We start from the raw sequence: 20,723 nt of genomic DNA, 5'->3' as shown, positions 1-20,723 counted from the left end.
TTCCTTGCTTTCCAGGCCTTACAATATATAAGGACGCTGATTCCTGTTTTCAGACTTCTTCATGGCCCCATACTGCTCAAGAATTCAATCACGTCCATTCTAACCGGCAAAGAACTCTATTCACAATATACCATTCTTGACTTTTGACCAAAATACCTGCATATCGCCACACTATATACAATGACCTCCTCATCAAAGTGCTCAAGCCCCGTTATCAGCTTGGTAAGTTCTCTCGATTTAGGTGGTACTTGTGTAATACTTTAACGGACATATCCTGACCCTTCATCTAGATGCCTGGTGTGAAATGCCCCACTTGTGCAGCCAAAGGGCAAGAAGTCTGGGTGATCCCAGGAAAGAGCTGCCATGTGTGTCACACTCCTTGTGGGCCTTCATGAGAAAGTCGATCGAGGCGCTGTTGTGCATCTCATGCAGTGAAGCTCATCCTTACTTCTCTGGTACCGTGTGCAGCCGCATATGTCTACATATGTACCTTTCGGCTCGATTTGGTTATGTCACATCATTTGTCGCATAAACTTAAAGCGACCAACTCCTGGGCATTTCTGCAATGCGCCCAAACATGCACGAAAGGACTGGGTCATCTGCAAAATCGACATTCCAAACTCAGGCTCACTATGGAGTCAAGCGAAGGGCGCAAAATGGGTTTCACGATGTCTTTGCGTTTACTTTTTCTACAACGATATACGACATTTTTGCCTGTTATTCTCATACCTGAGTATTACTTATTAAATATAATGATGTGTGCTACTTCACCTTGATTCTACTTACCCTAGCGAAACCCTGAACTTTCTATGCCTAAATTTCATCGGGCCGACCTTTCATCCCCCACGTTTACCGTAGGGAAACCTTATCGAACCCGTCTAGAAAGTAACAAAGTACCAAGAATGGAGGCCATGAAGTACTTTTGTCCCGCATATAATTAGCCCCACATAAATCATTTCCTCGTGGCATATTGACATCATAGCTTCCTTTGACTTTGCACAGAACCTTGCATTAACAACAGCTCTGTATTTTGTTAAACCTTCCACGATATACATCTCTCAATCTGGATCTGCTGCCGAGGACATACAATGACAGAAAAGTATCCAATCGGCACGCGCTCTGAGAGCGAACGCCTGGTTCGCCAGTGGGGCTTTAAACATATATTTACCTGGACAGATGGAAGGTCTGTATAAGAGTTCCTGAAAAATTGAATTTCTATATGCTTCATATGCTTCATATATTTCCAAGCCAGATGAAGGCCAAACAATGGAGTCAGATCGAGAGATATAAGTACTGACTTCTTCAGCAACGCTTACTATTCCCCGCACACCCATTCCGGCCTAACGACACACCTCGTCCGCCGAGGTTCTCTGACAATCAGCTACCCAGAAGATAACTCTACGATGCTCAATGGGCAGGCAAAAAAAGAAACCTTTGGCGTTGGGGAAAGGGTTGATGTTCCTGCTGGGAAGGTCCATGAGGTTTGGATCGGGGATGAGGGGTGTGAGTATGTGATTGGAGAGTAGCAGAGGAATGACTAGGTTAAGAATACTACTGTGAGAAGACCATGCCAATTAAACAATATGTTGCATTGGTATCGGATGAGCCCAGCTCATCGAAAAGCTCTGTTCGAGATTTTTTGTTTTGGGGTCTACGGGGTCTAAAAGGTCTTTGAAAGCAGTCCGTATAGTTGAAATGTCTTTAATGCAAGAAGCGGAAGTCGACTCTGGATGGATATTAGTGTTTGTTCTCATGGCACATGGCACTGAAAGGCTGGGCAACGTACCTCTTGTTTCCGAGATCTTTGTTCTCAGCCACATATCGCTCTCGCTCTTCGCTGGACATGTTGTCCCAGACAGCGGCATTTTGTCTGGTGTCATTTATTAGCATAGACCTTCAACGGGATTATCCGATCAAACATACTTGTTGCGCCACACGTAGTACATTTTGGCGACAATAAATATAAACGCACTCCACACCGAAAGGCCAATAAGCACCTTATTACCAGTGCGGTAGTATGGCTTGTCTTCGGTGCGGTAAACCTAAGAGGGCGGTCAGTCAAACGGTCGAGTGTCAAGCGGCTGGGCTGAAAACGTACGTTGTTGCCGATGATGTTACTCGCCTGGACCATCATATTGTAGACGGCACTTGCAACTGTCCGTGTTCTCACAGAGCCCGCATTTCGGGATGTGATCGCAACGATGATAGCATGCACGTAAGGCATACCAATTAGCATGATGAGGAGCACCCAGCGAGCCCAAGCACTAGCATCCTCGGGAAGAACCTCCAAGGCAATCAGCATGACCAACGCCCAGAGTTCGGCGCCGACACCAAGCAGCAACCGCTGATTGAAGCGCTCAGAGACCCAGGTCCAGATCAGGAGATTGATAATGAAGATGACGTAGGCTGGAATTGTGAGAAGGTTGGTATGGAAAGTGCTGAAACCCAGGGACTTCAATTCTAAACTGATGTATGCTGTCGCAGGGGTGTTGGGGATCATCCAGGTCAGACCAAGAAGGTAAATAACCCACATATCGTAGTCCTTCAAGGCCTGCCAGAGCAACTTCGGAGTAACAGGTTGACGATTGTGCATAGTTCCCTTGCTAGGGTCATCGCGCAGGACACGATTGACCATGATTTTCTCCTCGCGCTCATTGAACCAACCATCCTTACCACGGAACCGACCCGCGGTCTGCGTAGGAGAGGGCGGCATCCAGATCGCAGCGATAATACCAATCAAGCCAGTGATCATTCCCTCCAGAGCGAAGAGGTATCTCCAGCCTCCAGTGCCGTCCGACATGCGAATATGCAGGAAGCCAAAAGCAAGGAAAGCGCTGACGATTGACGTCGCTTCATATGTAACCCAGAAGTAGCTCAGACGGATAGGCAACTCCTTGGATTTGTACCAGAAGGACAGGAAGAGAATGGTATCGGGAATAAAGCCACCCTCAAGGAGACCCAGTAGAGCACGAGTCGCGTAGAAGCCGTTCTTGCTCTTGATAAATGCCTGGCAGGCGGCAATAATACTCCAGGACACCATCTGGACGGGAATCCAGCGGTCGGGACCGAACCATTTCGACAGAAGCTGCGAGGGGAGCTCGGCAAACAGGAAAGTCAGATAGAAAATTGTTTGGCCAGTATTATAGTCGTTAGTGCTCATGCCAAGGTCGTCCAGCATGTTATCTGATGTAGCTTGGACAATGTTGCCTCGATCAAGCTGGAGTGCAAAGAAAGTCACACAGGCGAATGTGCACACACGCCAGTCGATCTGCGGGCAAGTTAGATTGTATCTAACAGAAGCTGAGTTATTCTTACCTTTCTGACCACGGCCTTTTCCTCGTCTTCTGTCCATTCAAAATCGGGGTCCCAGCGATGAGCACCTTCATATTCAGGGATGGGTTTGTAATAGCGCGGGTCTTCAGTAGTGTCAAAAGCACAGTCGGTCTGCTTGACCAATGCACGAGGACCGTCATATGTAGACGATGATGAAGAGTCTGCAGAGGAGACTCTTGGTTCAAGCTTTGAGTCCGTGCCTTGGGCATCGGAGCCAGTGGTCTTGACTTCTTCGATCGCCATCTTGCAGGATCAGAGATCGGAGTTCAGATCACAGATGGAGAAGTGAGAAGAGATTAAAGATGCATGGGAATTAAGTCATATAAAGGGAACGATGCGATAACTACACGATACGACACCATCATATTGGTATCACGTCATCGGGGCCTTTGCGTTAGCCTTCAGAGTATTAAAGCCCGCAGGAAAATAGTCGCGAATAGGAAGGTTTGAAACCATTTTAGCAAGATGTGCATGGGCAATTGAGGGTCCCAATTGCGACCTGTTTGGGATCCACATGGTAAGGCTTTTTGTCTTTTGGCTATCGAGGCGTAAGCTTGATTTAATTATGGAGGCCTCGACTCGTGGGAGTTAAGCCTATTGATTGCGCATGTCGGGATGCTGCCAGAGAAAGCAATGCGTGCCATGCAATCAGGGCCTAGCGTTTGAAACAAGATAAAAATCCGAGGATTCTGTCCAGTTGAAATATGGCTTGGCTGTATCACGCAAAACTCGAGCGATTGACGTTAGGTTGGACGAGTAAGGCCCTACCGACTCTCGGTACCTAGGGGCTGGGACTCCACTATGCACCATTCAAGTTTCACGGTATACAATATGTTTAATTCTTTTCTGGAAGGTCGATGTCTTTCTATTTGGACTTTTTTAATTATTTTATATCATGAAGCTCTGCAACATTATACGTAGCTATCAAGTGTGATTCTCACGTTTTGACTACTCGTCATTGAAGTATGCTATACCCAGCCACATGCAGTTAATATAGAACTACACATAAACTACATATAAAGTACAGAAGAATAACACCATTAAAACAAGATATTCATGTACATATGTAGATCATTGAATAGTAATCGTGAAAGTTCATGGAGATTTCAAAATGAAAAATCACATTCTAAATGTTATCTATCACGCCATCAACAGGAGAATTGACACCAATTGCCGGTCAAATCACCACATACATTGGCAACAGTTATCGTACTACATATGAAAATGAAATTTCTCAATCTGAAAGACAGAGTCGCGTCAGCAAATCACGTCCATTCTTACTGGACGCACGCCATTCTCCCTCGGCCGATATGAGCTCTCATACGTGGTTGTAGGATATACTGGTATAATAACCCCGCATAGTCGGGCTCGTCGGCTCTGTCGCCTATCCATGGTCATAACAAAAAGTTTAACACTGACCTAGCAGTGAATCAAACAACCTGCCGACCCCGCAAACATGGCGCAATTCACGTTCGGATTGAGTGTGCCGAAAGTGATATATAAGAATGATGCGGACCCCAAAGATGCGATTTAGATGATGCGATCTCCCACCACATAATATAAAAGACATTAACACCCATATCACCTTCTTATCTCTCTTTCCATCTGTTATACACCTCGTTATAAACTAATATCGACTTGATCTCATCAAACCACAATGGCTCCCGGTCTTACTGATACCTTGGCCCTTCGGGCTCCAACAGTTGCGCCTTCACTCAAGTCAGATGCCGGTCACAACAAGGAAAACCTGATAGGCTACAAATACGAGAAGGAGCGTGAGATCAAGGGTACAGATAAGCTGCCTCCGGCTTCCTATCCAGAGTACCTGCCCGTCTGGGACAATGAGACAGAGAGGTACGTATCTCCACAACCCTAATGCGGCTCCACTTCCCTCAATGAATTTATAGAAACTGACTCCCTGCAGATACCCCCCTCTACAGCCTTTCCAGCACTACGACCACGGGAAAGATGCAGATGCCTCCTTCCCCGACCTGCTGCCCAAGAACCAGGCCAAGATTGACCACATCACGCCTTTCATTGGCTCTGAGATCCACGGCGTGCAACTAAGTCAGCTCTCCGATAAGGGCAAGGATCAGTTGGCTCTCTACGTTGCACAGCGCCGAGTTGTGGGTACGTTATACAAATTACTGTTTCAACTCCCGATAAAAAGTACGAAATTAACAAAAACGCAGCCTTCCGTGACCAAGATTTTGCGTCCCGCCCCATTCAAGAGGTCGTCGACTACGCCGGATACTTTGGCCGACACCACATCCACCAGACCTCGGGAGCCCCCAAGGGCTTCCCCGAGATTCATCTGGTCTTCCGCGGCGCCGACGATCGCACCGGCGAGACGTTCTTGGAGCAGCGTACCAACACTATCACATGGCACTCGGACGTAACCTTCGAGAAGCAACCTCCCGGCACCACCTTCTTGTATGTCCTGGATGGCCCAACAACCGGTGGCGATACCTTGTTCGGTGATATGGTCCAGGCATACAAGCGTCTGTCGCCTGAGTTCCGGAAGCGTCTTCACGGGCTCAAGGCTGTGCACTCCGGCCTTGAACAGATCAATGCTAGCTTGAACGGTGGTGGCATTGCTCGTCGTGATCCCATTACCTCCGAGCACCCAATTGTCCGCACTCACCCTGTTACCGGTGAAAAGGCCCTCTACGTGAACCCGCAGTGTAAGCTTTGTTGATCCAGGCTGAAAATATATGGAAAATTAACACGAAGTATGAAATAGTCACCCGTTACATCGTTGGATACAAGAAGGAGGAGTCAGACCATCTCCTCAAGTTTTTGTATGATCATATCGCCCTCTCGCAGGATACTCAAGCTCGTATCCGCTGGAAGCCTAACACCGTCGTTGTTTGGGATGTAAGTCGCGAAAATCGGTCTTTGCCAAAAGTGGGAAACCAAAAAGTACTAATGTCTATGCAGAACCGCCTCGCATGCCACTCTGCTGTTTTCGACTGGGAAGATGGTCAGCGCCGACACATCGCCCGTCTCACTCCTCAGGCTGAGGCTCCCTACGAGACACCTTTCGAGGGTTAAGCGAGTCCCAAATTCCAATTCCCGATGAGTTTATGAACCGGATTGAATCGCATCTACAATAAGCGACAATTTAATTCAGAGAAATGAAATGATACACACTTTATCCAATTGCGGTGAATGTAGAGTCTCATCAAATACATACATAACATCATATCAAGTTTCAAGCTTTCCCACGGGTGAATCGACTCAACAGCCCAACATGCCACTCGTTGAATCTCCTTGCGGACACCGGAAGCATCGAGTTGCTGCTGGTCAAAGCATTTGCCATCGCTTGGAAGATCATCGATGGCAACTCCAATTCTTCGACGGACAAGGGTGACGGATTCCCGATCTCTGGATGGAGCAAAGTGTCCACATCGGCGGATTCTTGATAGAAGACTTTCATGGCATGCTGGGCCATTATAGTAAGGCCAGCACTGGAATTCGAGTATCGCATGTCGGGGTTAAATACCCAAAGCTGTGCGTAAACTGTCAGTTGGTTCGGTATAGGTGGATTGAGATGAGTGCTTACCACGAGGCCGGTCTTTTGACCGCAGTGAACGACAAATCGACGAGCACTTTCCCGTTCGATCAATTCGAGTAATTGAGCTGCGACTATCGTTTCTGTTGGGTGATGCTCCCACTCTGGTATGGTTGATTCGGAAGCCTTGTTGGTGTTTAAGGAGACGTTCGCTTTCAGGAGTCGCCATCCCTTGGCGATAGGGTCTTCCATGCCAATTATGGATCTGCAATTGGTGCAGTCCAGTGTTCTTTGCGCAGAGGTTTCGATGTTGGATTTTTGTTCTTCTTCGTTGCCCTATTGATAATATTGCTGGTTAGCATCTAGGTCGAGACTATGCGAGGGCTGGAAGTAGAATTGGATAGTGGAACATTGCATTCAAACTTTGCGTTATATAAACATTTTTCTGACAACAGAGAGTAGTGAAGATTTTATGTGCCTCTTATGATCACGCCTGCTCCACTATGCAAATAGCTGGCGCTGAAAATTGAGGACACTTTGCGTCACAAAACAGGAAAAAGACCGCTCACGCAAGTCCATTATCGCTAGCCTAAAGGCGAGATCCATCTGCAGAGAGAGGATGACTACCATTCAAGCCTGTGATCATGTACTCATGTGAATACCGCCCCAGCCTCGAATTGCGGATACACAAAATGGTGTTCGAATTCATCTCGGGCAATAGTATCGGAGACCACTCCACTGAGAACTGAGTGGCCCCCTTCTAAGTTGCCCGTTTGGGGGAAATGGAAGAACAAAGGCAGATGAGATCCACAATAAAACAAAAGGTCATGACAGGGGGAAAAAACACTGGTATTGATCTTACCTTTTCGAGTCCTGTGCAATCTGATTCAGTAAGTAGAAAAGTGGCAACATCCACAAGCACAGTTCGAGGTATAGCCACGACCTGACTATCAGCACCATAACCCTTGGTCTGTGCCGTTTGCTCTTCGATCTGAAGCGCAGAATCCTTCTGGTCCTTCTCATGGCCTTCATGAGGATCTGGCTTATGGCAATGCCAAAAGTCCATCATTTCAGCCCAGTTGCCACTGGGTAGATCTTTCCAGATCCACCCCTGGGGAGGAGGAGTCTTATCAGTATTATCATCTGATGTCGACGAAGGTTTAAGGAAATTCTGAGCACACCACCGACACCGAATCCGCGTCAAAGGGGACATTTCTTCTGCTGTCCAGGGCACAAAGTCATCAATTAGTTCATCTCGAGGCGCCAGCACCTCATCGTTGGCATCGACTTGCATGCGGAAAGAAAAATCATAGGATTTTCCACCAGCTTCTGGTGCTGGTCCTGTGCTGGATTGGAGAGCGAGTTGAGACGCGTCGCTAACACGCGCTGGGAGCTTAATTGTCTCCGATACATCTTCGAAGGGTTTGGGTAATGAAACTGTCACGGCTTTTCTGGACTGTGAGAGTTGGATATCTGGGCGGACCCCGTCAAATGTCGCGCCCCTAGGAAGGGAAACATAGAGTGTTATTTGACGGATGTTTGGCAGAAACTCTGCATGGAGATAAAGTGGTACTTCAAACTCCTGCATCATGAGTTCTGTGTACACGCGCGTGCTTCCCGTATGGTTGGAACAGACAGGGGGAACAGCGAATGTATCTGAAGCACTGAAGTTTCCGAAAGGAAAGGAATGATGAGTTTTGACCGTTCAAGGACCTGGTTAATAACACTAGGCCAACATGCCGAACCCGAAGATTGATGAATTTCATTAATACTGACCTCAGATTATCCACGTCCCATGTTCGCGCTTTGGAAATGCAAACAGCACAAACATATTTGTCACGTGCAGAGATTGATAACTGACTCCATTACGTCATATCAGCACTCTGCCTCAGGCGACGAATCCCAACAATCCCATCCAAACCACCAGGTGTATCTTTTTCATCCATATTCGCCATGCTGACTATCTCGTGGCCTTCGCTGCCGTCGTTCAACCCTTTCTCACTTGCACCTCGCCAGGCTATCAAGCTGCCCCCGGTCAAAGTTCATGAAACCGAGACTGCTCATGAGAAGCCGGCCAGGGCGTTAAAGCATCTATTGAAGTTGAACCATGTAGAAAACGGGCTGTTTGATCGCCGACAGTTCCCAAATCAGATGGCACATGTAAGTATCCCGATTCAATTCACAGTCGGAATGTTTCATGCATAAAGTTTGGTTACGAGACCACGACACTAACACGTTTGTAGCTTTTGAGCTCATCCTTCCTGCAAGGGGCAGATGCCAATGACTTGGGTCGGATCTATGAAGACCAAGTAAAAGAAGTGTTGAAGTGGAAAGACTCGCCTGCAGAAATCACAACACAAGACTGGCGAGGCCATTTAGGACGTCGAGAGTGAGTTTAATCAGAGCATTCATCCATCTAAAAATCCTCGCTAATCACAAAGTTCATCCGTATAGATTTGATCGGGCTTTTGTTGACTTCTATGAGGATGAATTGGTCCGCCTTGGCTACGACTGGAAGCAAGTCGTGGACGAGTACTTGTTCAACGACCATGCGCCCGTGTTCGATTCTATCATGGCGGCTCGTATGTCCTTCAATCTCAGCATGGATTCGAATCCCAACTGGTGCACAGGCTAATTTCACGTTTAGTTGGCCTTCCATTGATCCACCTTGCGTACGCTTTTGAGATGAACAGCCGTGAGATTGGCATGGAAGCACTTGGTCTCGCAGCAACATGCCACAATGATATTTACAAGACCCTTGCAGACTCAAAGCAGTCAACTCAGGGATCATCCTATGAATCCAAATCACAGTTTGAGATTTTGACCCTAGTTCGGAAAGATAAGGACCTGAATGGCCTCTTCCCGACACCAGGGAGTGACAACCTCGAAACCCTTCTCACATCCCGCAACACTGCGCTACTTAATCACTGGAACGCATGGAAGCTCGAAAATCCCACGGAGCAGTTCCGCGAGAGTCAACAACTTGCAGTTGCATTGCTTGTCGGCACAGCTGCGGTCGACTCTAACGGTTACTACGATCGGTTCTTTGCCATGACACTTGCAACCAGTCATGCCGTCCGCGTCATGCTCCCTTTCATCCCTGCCCAATTCCAAATTCCTCTTCTCCAGCAATGGTGGTTGAACACTATTGGTATCTATATTGCGCAGCTTCGACCTGAAATTAACATGGACCGAATTCACAAGTACGATCTTCAAGGGAAGGGCTGGGAATGGGTTGCCGGGCAAGCTGTTAAGGGTGAGTTCTCAACGGATGTGTGTTTTGTGAAGACCACGCGCGCACTGAAGGAGCAGAGTGAGACCTGGGGTGACTCTGATAGCTTCTTCTTGAAAGCTGCTGTCCAATTTGTCACTGACTTTAAGGGGTGGCGGGGCAATTTTGTTGGGTTTGAGCTATAGGCCCCTTTTCTTGTATGTTTCTACTCAGCTTCTTAATATCTACGATCTAACGAAAAAAGAAACACCGTTTCGGCATCATCTTACGGCCATCGCCAGTCAGGTGGTCTGAATCCTATCATACCCTACTAATCTGTACACTATGCAAGCTACCCTCATTCCTATCCTAGAGATCACAAATGGCCTTGTAGTAGAATCCAAAAAGCAAAGCGAGGGTTTCTATCACGCACCAAGGACTTGGCAAAGACAAGCAACAACCTGAGCCACGGGCACCTCCAGACCCACCTTTTTGTAAATTGGCCTTGGCTTTAGCTTCACTCTGAGCTCGAGCATGATCTAATAGACTAAGAACCTTTTGATAATCTTACAACAGAACTTCTCGAATATTATCGGGTTCATTCAGCCAATCTGAGGAAACGCATGATAAGATTTTATTTAAAAGGATTTCATATTTTGCGCTAACAAGTACAAGATAGACATTTATTCAGGTTACGTAGAGCTTTACTGCTTATGCTGCTCCACGAATGGAATTGGCTGTTCCGGCTGGGGGCCAACCTCTCCGGTGAAGATTTCGACCTCGATGCGAGGACCAACGAAGTTCTTGCGCCCGTCCACAATCCACTGGATGGTGGAAATGATAAAGACGATTCCAAAGGCAGCAACACAGTAGTCTATGATGAACATCAGGTTAGCTTTATTTCTGGAAATGGGATACGAAAGGGCCCAACTTACTCATGCTGCTACCAGTGGCAGGAATTGAAGGGGGGAAGAGGAAGAGGATGGTGGTAAGGGCGATGTACGCCAACGAAATCTGGGAGGTTTCGATAAGTAATGGTCCCAAAAAGAATGTGTGAAGCGATGACATACAAGGTTAATAGTCCATCCAAACCACGGGGCCAAATTGAAAGAACGCTCAGGAAGCATCCTTCTTCCTCGAGCACAGTTGACTGCGATTGGCATCGCGTATGAGAGGTCCAGGAGCACTACTGATGCCGACACAATGGCGTTGAAGGCGCTGGAGGAGCCCAGGAAGATGCAACCGAAGATGGTCACAAGGGCCAGGTTGAGGTAAAGCGAGTTCAAGGGGACATTCAGCTTGGGGTGAATGCGAGAGAAGAATGGGGAAGCAGGGAGACCACCGTCACTGTGAGTTTGTCAGTATTTTAATGCTTTTTGAAAAGCAGAATATCTGGGAAAACCTACCGTGCGAAGGCATAGATCATACGACTGCTGGTGGTCATGATGGCTGTCGCGGCAAACAGGACACAGACGAGGGGGAAGCTTGGTGGCTGTCAGTACACCATCTAATCGACAATCAAGCACTGAAACCTACATCAAAAGGCAAATGGCGCCAGCGTTGCTCTGTGTGGCGTTCTTCAGGATTGCGAGCAGCGGAGTTGCCGCCGACTCAATGATTTTGTTGATATCACCAGCCACGAACAGCAGGCAGACCAAAAAGATGGTACCAGTGATGGTACCAATGCCAACGCAGGCGATCATAATTTTGGGTCCCTCAACGGAGGGGTTTGGAATTTCTACAAGTGGTTAGCGTCAACTTCCTTGTCAGACTCAGTGTTGTGCTAGTCACCTTCAATCATGTGGGCAACACCGTCGAAGCCAGTAACACCGAGACCTCCTTGCAAAAGCTGTGAATATGTTAGCAGTGCTCGTGGGGTTTAGAAACACACGACATACACCGAGCAACCAAGCAACTCCATCAGGCCCTATATAAAGTCAATTTTAGATACGTGGACAATTGAGGCTAGACAAACTTACATCCCGTAGTGTTGATGAAATCGGTAAACACGAACCTGCGTTTGTCAGCTGACAAGCTTCTTGAATCGACGGTAGCTATAGACATACTCTGCAGAGTTGTAGTTCGGCGAAGCACATGAAAGAACAGTGATACAGATGACGGCGAAGCCAGTCAAAGACCAGATGACTTTGAAGTATTAGCAGCAGTCTCTAAGGAGTAGGAAATGGAAGAACTCACAAGCACCCTTGGTGACATAGGGCATGATGTTGTTCATCAGAGCGTTGACGACGAAAGCAACAATATTGTAAGCGAGGTAGATCAAAAATTGGTGCCATCGCTGAGGATTGTACGCCTGGTTTCAAAAGTCAGCATAGGTACATGAACATGCAGCAGGCGGAAGACCTACCGGGTTCATCAGCGAGATGACACCGAGAATAAGCTGGCTGCCAAGCAAGCCACCCGTTGCGACCAGTGCAACCCAGCCGGAGCAGTTGACCCAGCCGGTAATCCACGACAGGATGGGCATGTAGCGTCTCCATGAAGTCACAGCGACCCAATGGTATTGACCACCGGCTGTGGGGTATGCAGAAAGGAACTCGGCCAGAGAAGTGGCCATGCACAAATTACAGATACCTGCTGTGACAAGACCTATAGTGACTCCTGTTAGCATCGCGCGCTGGAGGTCCTCAAAACCGAGAAAGATAGGTGTGCATACCCCAGACGACACTGGTACTGCCTCCGGATGGCAGACTCAGAGATAAACTCGCCGACAGAGCGGTCCATGACTGTTTGATGTCAGTTGTTGATTCTACGCTTCGGTGAAGTGCCGATCGCGTGACGTACATTCAAAATGGCGAAAGCAAGACCCAGCATGGAACTGCGAACAAATACCAGTTAGCATAATCCAGGAAATCCAGGGACTCGACATTTTCGAATGCACATACATTAAGGAGTAATTCCGCTTGAGTTCAGACTTATGGCCCATCTGGGCCAGCTGAGTATCATCATTGTTGTATTCGTCCTTGTCCATGACGTCTGTTGACAAGAGATGAAGAAGGAAAAAAGTCAGACAGGGAGGAAAAAGGTCATATTAAGAAGGCGATGGAAACAACATGACGACAGATTTTCGAATATCACTTTCCATTCCCAATTATTCCGATACTCTCCACGGCCGTTCACCTCCACGCGGGGATAGGTACTCACAGGTTTTAGGTAACGACTTGGGGTAGTGGAGCGGCAAACCCGATAAGCGGCCGAGTTCATGATTTGATGAGCGGACCGATTCGGCGAGTTAGACCAATCACAGTCAGTTATCCGGTCGGGCTTGGTCTAGTCGCGGACCGATAAATCCCTAGAGCTTATGCCATTCCTGGTATCTGATTGGTTGGCCCTAAACCCACATGGCTGACTGCGGGGGAAATGTAACTGGGGGAAATGGACGATCTTTGGGGGTTCTGGATATATGCGTGAATATAGTGCATTGTGGTAAGTGAACCCAGATTTGTATTTTTTGGTGGCTTGGCCACCCTGTTCAAACTTTTTACGGACTTTGTCCGGTGCGGTGAATTGCAGCGATATCAACAACTCTGATAGGAAATTGGGTCGAGGTGGAGCTGTGGGCCAACCAAAACCTTGTTATCAGCGACAAATCAGCCTATGTCAAGGATATCTAGGTTGTGTGTATATCGCTCACCGAAATCATCCAAATAATTCATCGCCTTATCGTCGTGTTCTACGAGACTTCTATCAGGATCTGCAGGGGCAAACTCATTAATCTTAGTCTACGGAGTACCCTGGATCTTAAATCTAAAACTATTTTCTATCAAATTGTCTGACCCTAGCTTGTAAGAAAAATGACTAGGACTGTCTAGCTTGGCTTCTAAAAACCTTTTAGGTCATATTCCACGACTACCACTAGACATTCTTTTACTCTTTTTAATGGCCGTTTTAAATGGTACAATTAAATGGTACAAATGTCTTTTCCAAATTACCTTCATTTGTAAACATATGATCCTCGATTAGGTTGTAATAGGCTCTCAGCGGGTTTCAAGTATTTAGACACTATGCAATCAGATGATTTGCGGTGCTACAATATTGTACAAGAGGTTATGAAGGTTAGGATGACCGATCGGCTCTCGAGCCTGAAAGAATTTAGACCGAGCAAAACAGAACCTTCCTAAAGTCAAACGTTCCTTCAATTGAATCCCCATATTAATCGCTGCGTAGAGTATTATTTCTCTTCGCTAAATAATCCCAATTTGACTCATTTCCTGAAGTCCTCCATATCACGTCCCACGTCCAACATCCTCACCTGGCGAATTTCAACTTGTGTCCGTTGATATTGAATTATTAACCCGACTACTCAGTAGTAGCCTACCTATAATGCTATTTTGAACTACCATACGCTGGATTGCTATATCCTATACCGCTATATAAACACAATTGGATGTCCGAGGTAGCGTGTGTAAAGACATTAGTTTTCTAGATAGATTGGTATAGAGCAGCTTATCCAAACATGGCTTTTCGCAATATGCGGAACTATGGATGTCTTCATTCTTCTATCGCAAGATTTGGAATGTAATTGCAAATCCTTATTGGAAGTCGGGTTCAGTATTCCGTCTCAAGAGCTGACGATATCCTAGAATCCGGATAGCCTGCCGCATCAATTCGAAAGACAAATTGCCTTCCTTAAGCTTCCTCCTAATTCGGACACCGATAGTGCATCCAGGCCAGCGCTCCGAGATACTCTGTTCGCAAATGCTTGTTCATCTCATCCGCAGTCCGAAGACGATAAGCTCGCCGATACACGGCTACCTCAAGGTGCCAGTCATCGAGGCCGGGGTCAATACCCATCATTTTCAGATGACGCTCAGCGATTCTCTTTATCGAAGGAACGCACAAAACAGCAGCCGCGGCATCGCCGAAGCATAATTCGAGAATTTCCGTCAGGAACGACAGCACTGGGTATTAAACTTTACGACAACGCCACTTCACTGCGGCCGGATGGGTTGACATTGTGTTGCTTCTGGAGGTTCTGTGTCTGTTAAACAACATAGTCGTTCGCAGAAAAAAGGTGGTCCCATTTGCTCAAGTCGCGGTGTCTTCTCTGTTGCGGGTGGTGTTTCCTCCTGTTTTGGTATCGTTTCCCGTCGCCTCGCGCTTGGCCGCATTGAGGATGACAGGATACTGCCAAAGCGTTTCCCAGACGGCCATGTGTGGAACCCAATATTCGGAGTCCTTGATACCCACACCATTCCCAGTGGAGAATCGGATAGATGGAAGGTCAGAGAACACAGCCTGGTCGACACCTAAAGTCAAGGTTGTCTTGCTCATAATTTATATAAGCAGCAGTCTGGGATGGTTAAACCAGAGACTTCATCTGAGTCAAAAGAAAAGGCCTTAATTATATGTAATATAGTTATGTGCAGAGAGGTTTGAACCAAAAGGATATCAATGTACAACTGAGAAACAGGTATATCAAGTCATAATAGTAGATACAAAGGCCGCCACGCAGTCAGGCGAACAGTGCTAGCACGAAAGAACTAAAAAGATGTGCATGACTCTATTCAACCTCCTCCATTGGATTCGCCAAGTGAGCAGTCCGGACGATGTAGTCGTCATCATCATCCTCATTGGCACCATCTGCCATATCCTCCTCATCGCCATCAACAGATCCATCGGACTCTGCAGCGCGGACTCCCTTTCCTTTCTTACTGCTCTTGCCCTTGCCCTTGCTGCTGGTTGTTGATTGGCCACTGGCACTGCGCGAAGGCCCGCCCGAAAATTTGTTCAGACTCTTTATGCGGCCGCGAATACTTCCTGTTGGGGTTTTGTCGCCATTGGTTGATGGTGTTCCGTCTATTGTGATGCCTTCGCCTAGGCTGAATGCTTCCATAGCCTCGGCGATTGTCTGTGGTGCTGCGGCCTTGGGGTCTTGCTTTGATTTGTCTACTGCTTCGAATGTGTCGCGGATGCGTTCAAAGTGTTCAAGTTCCTTGGCACTGTGAAGTGTTAGTATTACGGTGCAAGAGTTGATAGGTTTGGATGGTCGGGGGGTCGGATAACATACCTAACACTGGGAACCAGCTCTCCTTGAGCAGACAGGAAGTCCTCTTCCATTACAAGCACATTGACATCCTCTGGCGTCGCAAGGTGGTCAAAGAACCAGGCAGTGCTAACGGGTCCATTAGGCAGACTCTTGATTTTTTCATCAACGGCCGTAGCCTTTCGAGTGATGGCTTTCAGCATGGCATCAGAGCAGAGAGCGTACAGATCAGCACCGGTATAAGTCAAAGGAAGCTGTTCAGCAACACGGTCAAGGGAGACCTCCGGGTGAAGAGCGAACTTCCGAGTTAGAGCTTCGAGAATAGTGGCTTGCTTCCTGTGTGTATCTGAAACGCCCAGGTAGAGCATCTTGTCGAAGCGACCAGGACGTAGAAGAGCAGTGTCAAGCAGATCGGGACGGTTAGTCGCACCAATGACGAAGACACCACCGCTGTTCTCCTCGCCACCGTTCATGCCATCCAGCTCAGCAAGCAGCTGACTGACGATACGGTCCATCACACCACCACTGTCTCCCTGATTGCCGCGCTTTGGAGCGACAGAGTCCAGCTCGTCGAAAAACACGACGCAAGGGCGAGCATCCCGGGCACGTTGGAATACGCGGCGCACGTTTGCTTCGGATTCACCAATGTACATGTTAAGCAATTCAGGTCCTTTGACGGAGAAGAAATTAAGGGAGAACTCGGTGGCAATGGCCTTAGCAAGAAGGGTCTTTCCGGTACCAGGAGGACCATAAAACAAGATACCACTGCGCTTCTTCATGCCCTTCGCGAAAAGCTCGGGTCGCTCAAGTGGCAGCTGAATGGTCTCAATCAAAGCGTCCTTAACGTTGGTCAAACCACCAACATCATCCCAGCCAACGTTTGGAATCTTAGGAGCACCAATCGAATCGGCAAAGTTTTTGCGGGCAGCCTCAACAGCAAAGTCGAAGTCTGCCTTGTTGACACCCCGTGCACCATCGCCTCCTGCCAGCAAGACATCTCTGACGAAGACCTCGGAGCCAGAGAGTTTCTTGCTGGCCGCTGCTAGGCCTTCGAGACGAGCCGTTCGCGCTCCAGCAGCACGTTCCACGACATCGACCAGGTCTCCTGCGACAAGTGCCGCAGTCTTCAAAGCAACAGTTCCCAGGTCCACGTCAGCTGAAAGCTTGATGCCTCGCTCTGCGACAGCGTTGTTCAGAATGCCTTCGCGCTCCTTTTCTTCCGGGGCGCCCATCTCAAACTCATGAGTGATAAGACTGCGAATACCCTCGGGGATTGTTTCGACATCGGTGGTAGTGGCAATGACAACTCTTGCGTCAGTCAAGATATCGGTCAAGGCAGTGACGATGCGATCAGCAGTTAAGACTTCGATATGCTTGATAAGCAGCGAAGTACAGTTTGGTCCACAGTGGAAGGCCCGTTCGGCTCGGGCCTTGAGGTATGCTTCGGTCTTGACGTCGCCACCATTCGCTCCTCCTTCGGTCAAGATATCGTATGCGTCAATAGGGAATGTGTGGAGACCTATATCTGCGCCCGCCCGAGTCGCGACAGTGGCCTTGCCGATATGTCTCTGCTGGGATCTGAGAAGAATGAAGACAGGCTTCATTCCCAATTGGATAGCCCTGGGGCTGGTAGCAGCAGACATCAAATCACGGATACGCTGCTGCAAGGGTGGAATGAATGACTGAGGCGGATCGGCAAGAATGCCATGAGGCGCTGGGGAATCATGGACGCTCTTAGGGATCGTCTTAACCCCCAGCCAGTACTCCCACCCATTGCCGAGCACACCAGGCACACGGCTCACGTCACTTCCAGCCTGCACCATGCGAGTAGTGGCCGGGTCAAGGACAGCAACACCGCCCCACTGGTCTTCGCCTGTTTCCTCAAGTTCTTCTAGGGTGGTCGGAGCCACCTGACCAACGCGGAACCAGGCCACACCAATTTTGCGGGCCCCGGAACTGCCGGCATTGGAGCTCTGGCCAAGTCGAGCGGTTATATCTTCCTCCTGGTTGGCACTGTCACCGCTAGCAGTTCCAGAAAAGACCGCCCTGCCAAGTCCTTCGTCAACACTGATACCAACCAGATCGCCACTTTTGAGGATACGTCGGCGGGACTCAAAGTACTGCTTGAGTCCTGCAAATAATGCTGGCTGAAGAACACGATCCATTGAAAGAGGGGTTGAAACCTTGAGCAATGTGACTTCCTTGGCCAGAGGTGGGTTCTTCGTAGCAGTGTTCTTCATGTGATGCAAGAGGCCAGGCTTAGAGGATCCGTTGGGGGTTGCGAATGTCATGGGAGAGATCCGAAGGTACTTGGGGTTTTCGATGTTTCCAAGGAGTAGAGGAGGAACAAAAACTGAAGGCGTCAAGCGTGTGGGTTGGCGCTGCGAGATGCTAGGCCGACGTTCGCCGGAGTGATTAATGGCATACCGGGGTTTCGATGACGGTAGACCTGAAAGGCCAAAGATCTTGACCGGGCGCCAATCGCCAGAATCTTCAGGGGAGTCGTTGAAACTTCCGAACTTGAGTGAGGCGAACATATTAAGCTGGGGTTCCTCGGCAGCTTCGATCCTAACCCAATCTCCGGAAAAACATCCAATCTTGGCCAGAGTGCTGATATCCACAAAGACGAAGGAGTCGACATCTTCATCATCACGAGGCCGGGGATGTAATACTTCATTCGGGACTTGTTGTAGGAGACCTTCAACCTTGAAGGTCTTTCCTCCGCCACGGCCCGGACGCATAGTGGTCGATGTGAAGTTCGATGCCACAGAGCCGGGGGTATGGATTCCATCCATTCTTCGGCCACCAGCTCTAGGAGTCGCAGAAGTCAAAGCAGACATAGCTCCCGAAGGTGGCTGAGGTAGTTCAGGCGCACTGAGGGAGATCATGTCTTCGAGAGAATCATCCGACGAATCACTCATAGAGCCTGCGGAGCCCTCTGTTTCCGATTCCTCTGCAGCTGATGTAGCCTCCATTTCCGTCCCACTTTCACTGGGCTTATCTTCCGCCGCGGAATAGAATTGTTCGTTGGAGGTGTCATCGGCCTCGTCCTCGGCCACTTGTTTCAAAAGCGCTGATCTGGAGGGTAGAGTCTGTTGGGAGCGAAGGCCTTGAGGTCGGGCCTGAACAAGCACAATCTTCGTGGTAGATATCAATAGACCTTGCGAAACAGGCTCACAGAATGAAATTCGCGCAGGTGGTGGGGGCGCGTAGGTAATAGGATGAGGAGGCAGAGGCAGCGGCAACACGTCTCCAGTATGTACAATGCGCTGAGCTCCCAATGCCTCACGGACTGCCGCAGTAAGACGCTGTTCAGCATCCACAGAGGCTCGTTTTGAGTACTTCTTGGCTTCTGCTGCCTTTCCCGCCTTGCCCCAGAGCCCGTTAGGCCCCTGCGCATTCGTAAATCCACCACCAAATTTATTCTGAATGTCATCATGGTTGCGGAGGAGATGTCGCTCTACTGTCACGAATATCGTATCGAGGTGGATCGGGGCAACGTCCAGAATTCGAATCTCTACAGAGCGGTGTGCTTGTAGGGAGTTGCGCGAGGAGTCCACCTTCCCCAAAGCCTGGAGAAAAGGCTGGAGAGAATCGGCTGATTCGGGGAACAAAACGGTAGAGTGTGACAATGGAACCGGTGATCTCTCTGTAGGCTGGATGCGCACGGGGAGGATCGTCCAAGCCTGATCCTCCACGGAGGTATAAGTCGGGGTATGCGGGGCAATAGCAACATATAGTACTCCATCGTCGGAAGTGGTGACATCTGATTGCAAGAAGCCAAAACTGTTATTACTCATGCCATTGGCCTTTTCTAAGGTCGTTCGGAACTTACCTTGAAGGGCTTGCTGCTGGAAGAGGTCGTTCGCCAGATCCTCGGATAAGATGCCGACCTTCCCACGCAGCTGGGGATCTAGCGCCAAACGAGCTGCAATAGGAGCCTTGTTGTTCAATCGCCGCTTTCCAGCTCTTCTTCTCCGTTGCCTGGGCTGCTGGGAGCTCTGTCCGTATTGTTCAAAGTCCATGGATGCGGTGTCTTCTCCGGTTGCCGTCGGCACACGAAGCGGGGGAGATAGGGGAGATATGATGGGAAAAAAGTATGCAATCACCAGATCATTCGGTTAACCAGGGCCCATGAGAGTAATTCCTATAGAGTCCGCCAGCTTTAACAAAGATACTGAGGGGAGAGGACGAGGCGCGCCGGATTCAGAATCCGGGGGAAATCAACACGCGGGCATCTCGGCACCGCCCGCCGTTCTGCCATCTCCCGAAGCCGAGGTCCAATCGGCCGGGGAGCTGGTGAAGAGTTACTGTACTTTGTACAATCTATGAATATCACAGGTTTACAAGTATTTCAGATCATTTAATATTGCATCGAGTCTTCCAAATGGATGAATTGGGCTTTGAGATATCTCGAAAGTGTGCTTTGTCGCTATCGGTTGTTGTCTGCCTGTGATAGCGAGTCTCGTTAATGGGCTTCTACAGTATTTCAGGCTCGGCTAACATTACTTGAAGTTTTCGAAGACAGTATAAACATGTCCCGAGGTCTCTGGTGCAGGTGCCTTCCTATGTAAGTAGCCTAAAGCACCTCATAAGTGATACCAAAGCAATGCAACTACCTAGGTTGTTCTCCGTAACAACAAACCTCTGCGCATGTGGTC

At 48.6% G+C, this 20,723-nt stretch overlaps 7 protein-coding genes across 7 annotated transcripts; 2 read left to right on the top strand and 5 right to left on the bottom strand.

Annotated features, from left to right (window-relative positions):
* Positions 1 to 1,701: 1,701 nt before the first annotated feature.
* N7529_006448 (putative transporter) lies at positions 1,702 to 3,576 on the bottom strand (the record flags this gene model as incomplete). The annotated part of the gene is made up of 5 exons (XM_057241975.1): positions 1,702 to 1,726; positions 1,787 to 1,870; positions 1,924 to 2,042; positions 2,099 to 3,268; positions 3,316 to 3,576. The coding sequence occupies 5 exons, from the start codon at positions 3,574 to 3,576 to the stop codon at positions 1,702 to 1,704; spliced, it is 1,659 nt and encodes a 552-aa protein (XP_057097334.1).
* Positions 3,577 to 4,990: 1,414 nt separating this feature from the next.
* On the top strand, positions 4,991 to 6,387 carry N7529_006447 (TauD/TfdA dioxygenase family protein; the record flags this gene model as incomplete). The annotated part of the gene is made up of 5 exons (XM_057241974.1): positions 4,991 to 5,187; positions 5,258 to 5,463; positions 5,526 to 6,017; positions 6,077 to 6,210; positions 6,274 to 6,387. The coding sequence occupies 5 exons, from the start codon at positions 4,991 to 4,993 to the stop codon at positions 6,385 to 6,387; spliced, it is 1,143 nt and encodes a 380-aa protein (XP_057097333.1).
* A 160-nt stretch (positions 6,388 to 6,547) lies between these two features.
* Positions 6,548 to 8,435, bottom strand: N7529_006446 (HECT-type E3 ubiquitin transferase; the record flags this gene model as incomplete). The annotated part of the gene is made up of 2 exons (XM_057241973.1): positions 6,548 to 7,183; positions 7,710 to 8,435. The coding sequence occupies 2 exons, from the start codon at positions 8,433 to 8,435 to the stop codon at positions 6,548 to 6,550; spliced, it is 1,362 nt and encodes a 453-aa protein (XP_057097332.1).
* A 365-nt stretch (positions 8,436 to 8,800) lies between these two features.
* On the top strand, positions 8,801 to 10,264 carry N7529_006445 (questin oxidase family protein; the record flags this gene model as incomplete). Its single annotated transcript, XM_057241972.1, has 4 exons — positions 8,801 to 9,007; positions 9,091 to 9,236; positions 9,302 to 9,429; positions 9,495 to 10,264. The coding sequence occupies 4 exons, from the start codon at positions 8,801 to 8,803 to the stop codon at positions 10,262 to 10,264; spliced, it is 1,251 nt and encodes a 416-aa protein (XP_057097331.1).
* Positions 10,265 to 10,762: 498 nt separating this feature from the next.
* Positions 10,763 to 13,047, bottom strand: N7529_006444 (GABA permease GabA; the record flags this gene model as incomplete). Its single annotated transcript, XM_057241971.1, has 14 exons — positions 10,763 to 10,932; positions 10,994 to 11,072; positions 11,129 to 11,405; positions 11,465 to 11,542; positions 11,595 to 11,796; positions 11,850 to 11,907; positions 11,957 to 11,985; positions 12,038 to 12,072; positions 12,125 to 12,203; positions 12,255 to 12,369; positions 12,424 to 12,665; positions 12,733 to 12,802; positions 12,861 to 12,894; positions 12,962 to 13,047. 14 exons carry the CDS (start codon positions 13,045 to 13,047, stop codon positions 10,763 to 10,765), a joined length of 1,554 nt encoding a protein of 517 aa, XP_057097330.1.
* Positions 13,048 to 15,104: 2,057 nt separating this feature from the next.
* On the bottom strand, positions 15,105 to 15,350 carry N7529_006443 (uncharacterized protein; the record flags this gene model as incomplete). Its single annotated transcript, XM_057241970.1, has 1 exon — positions 15,105 to 15,350. One exon carries the CDS (start codon positions 15,348 to 15,350, stop codon positions 15,105 to 15,107), a length of 246 nt encoding a protein of 81 aa, XP_057097329.1.
* Positions 15,351 to 15,579: 229 nt separating this feature from the next.
* On the bottom strand, positions 15,580 to 20,087 carry pex6 (AAA family ATPase peroxin 6; the record flags this gene model as incomplete). Its single annotated transcript, XM_057241969.1, has 2 exons — positions 15,580 to 16,018; positions 16,087 to 20,087. The coding sequence occupies 2 exons, from the start codon at positions 20,085 to 20,087 to the stop codon at positions 15,580 to 15,582; spliced, it is 4,440 nt and encodes a 1,479-aa protein (XP_057097328.1).
* Between the last annotated feature and the right edge of the window lie 636 nt (positions 20,088 to 20,723).

The sequence above is a fragment of the Penicillium soppii genome, assembly GCF_028829465.1.
Source record: "Penicillium soppii strain IBT 18220 chromosome Unknown utg000005l, whole genome shotgun sequence".
Taxonomy (NCBI): Eukaryota; Fungi; Ascomycota; class Eurotiomycetes; order Eurotiales; family Aspergillaceae; genus Penicillium; species Penicillium soppii.
The sequence above is the reverse complement of the archived record's forward strand: the minus strand, read 5'-3'. Positions and strand labels throughout refer to the sequence as shown.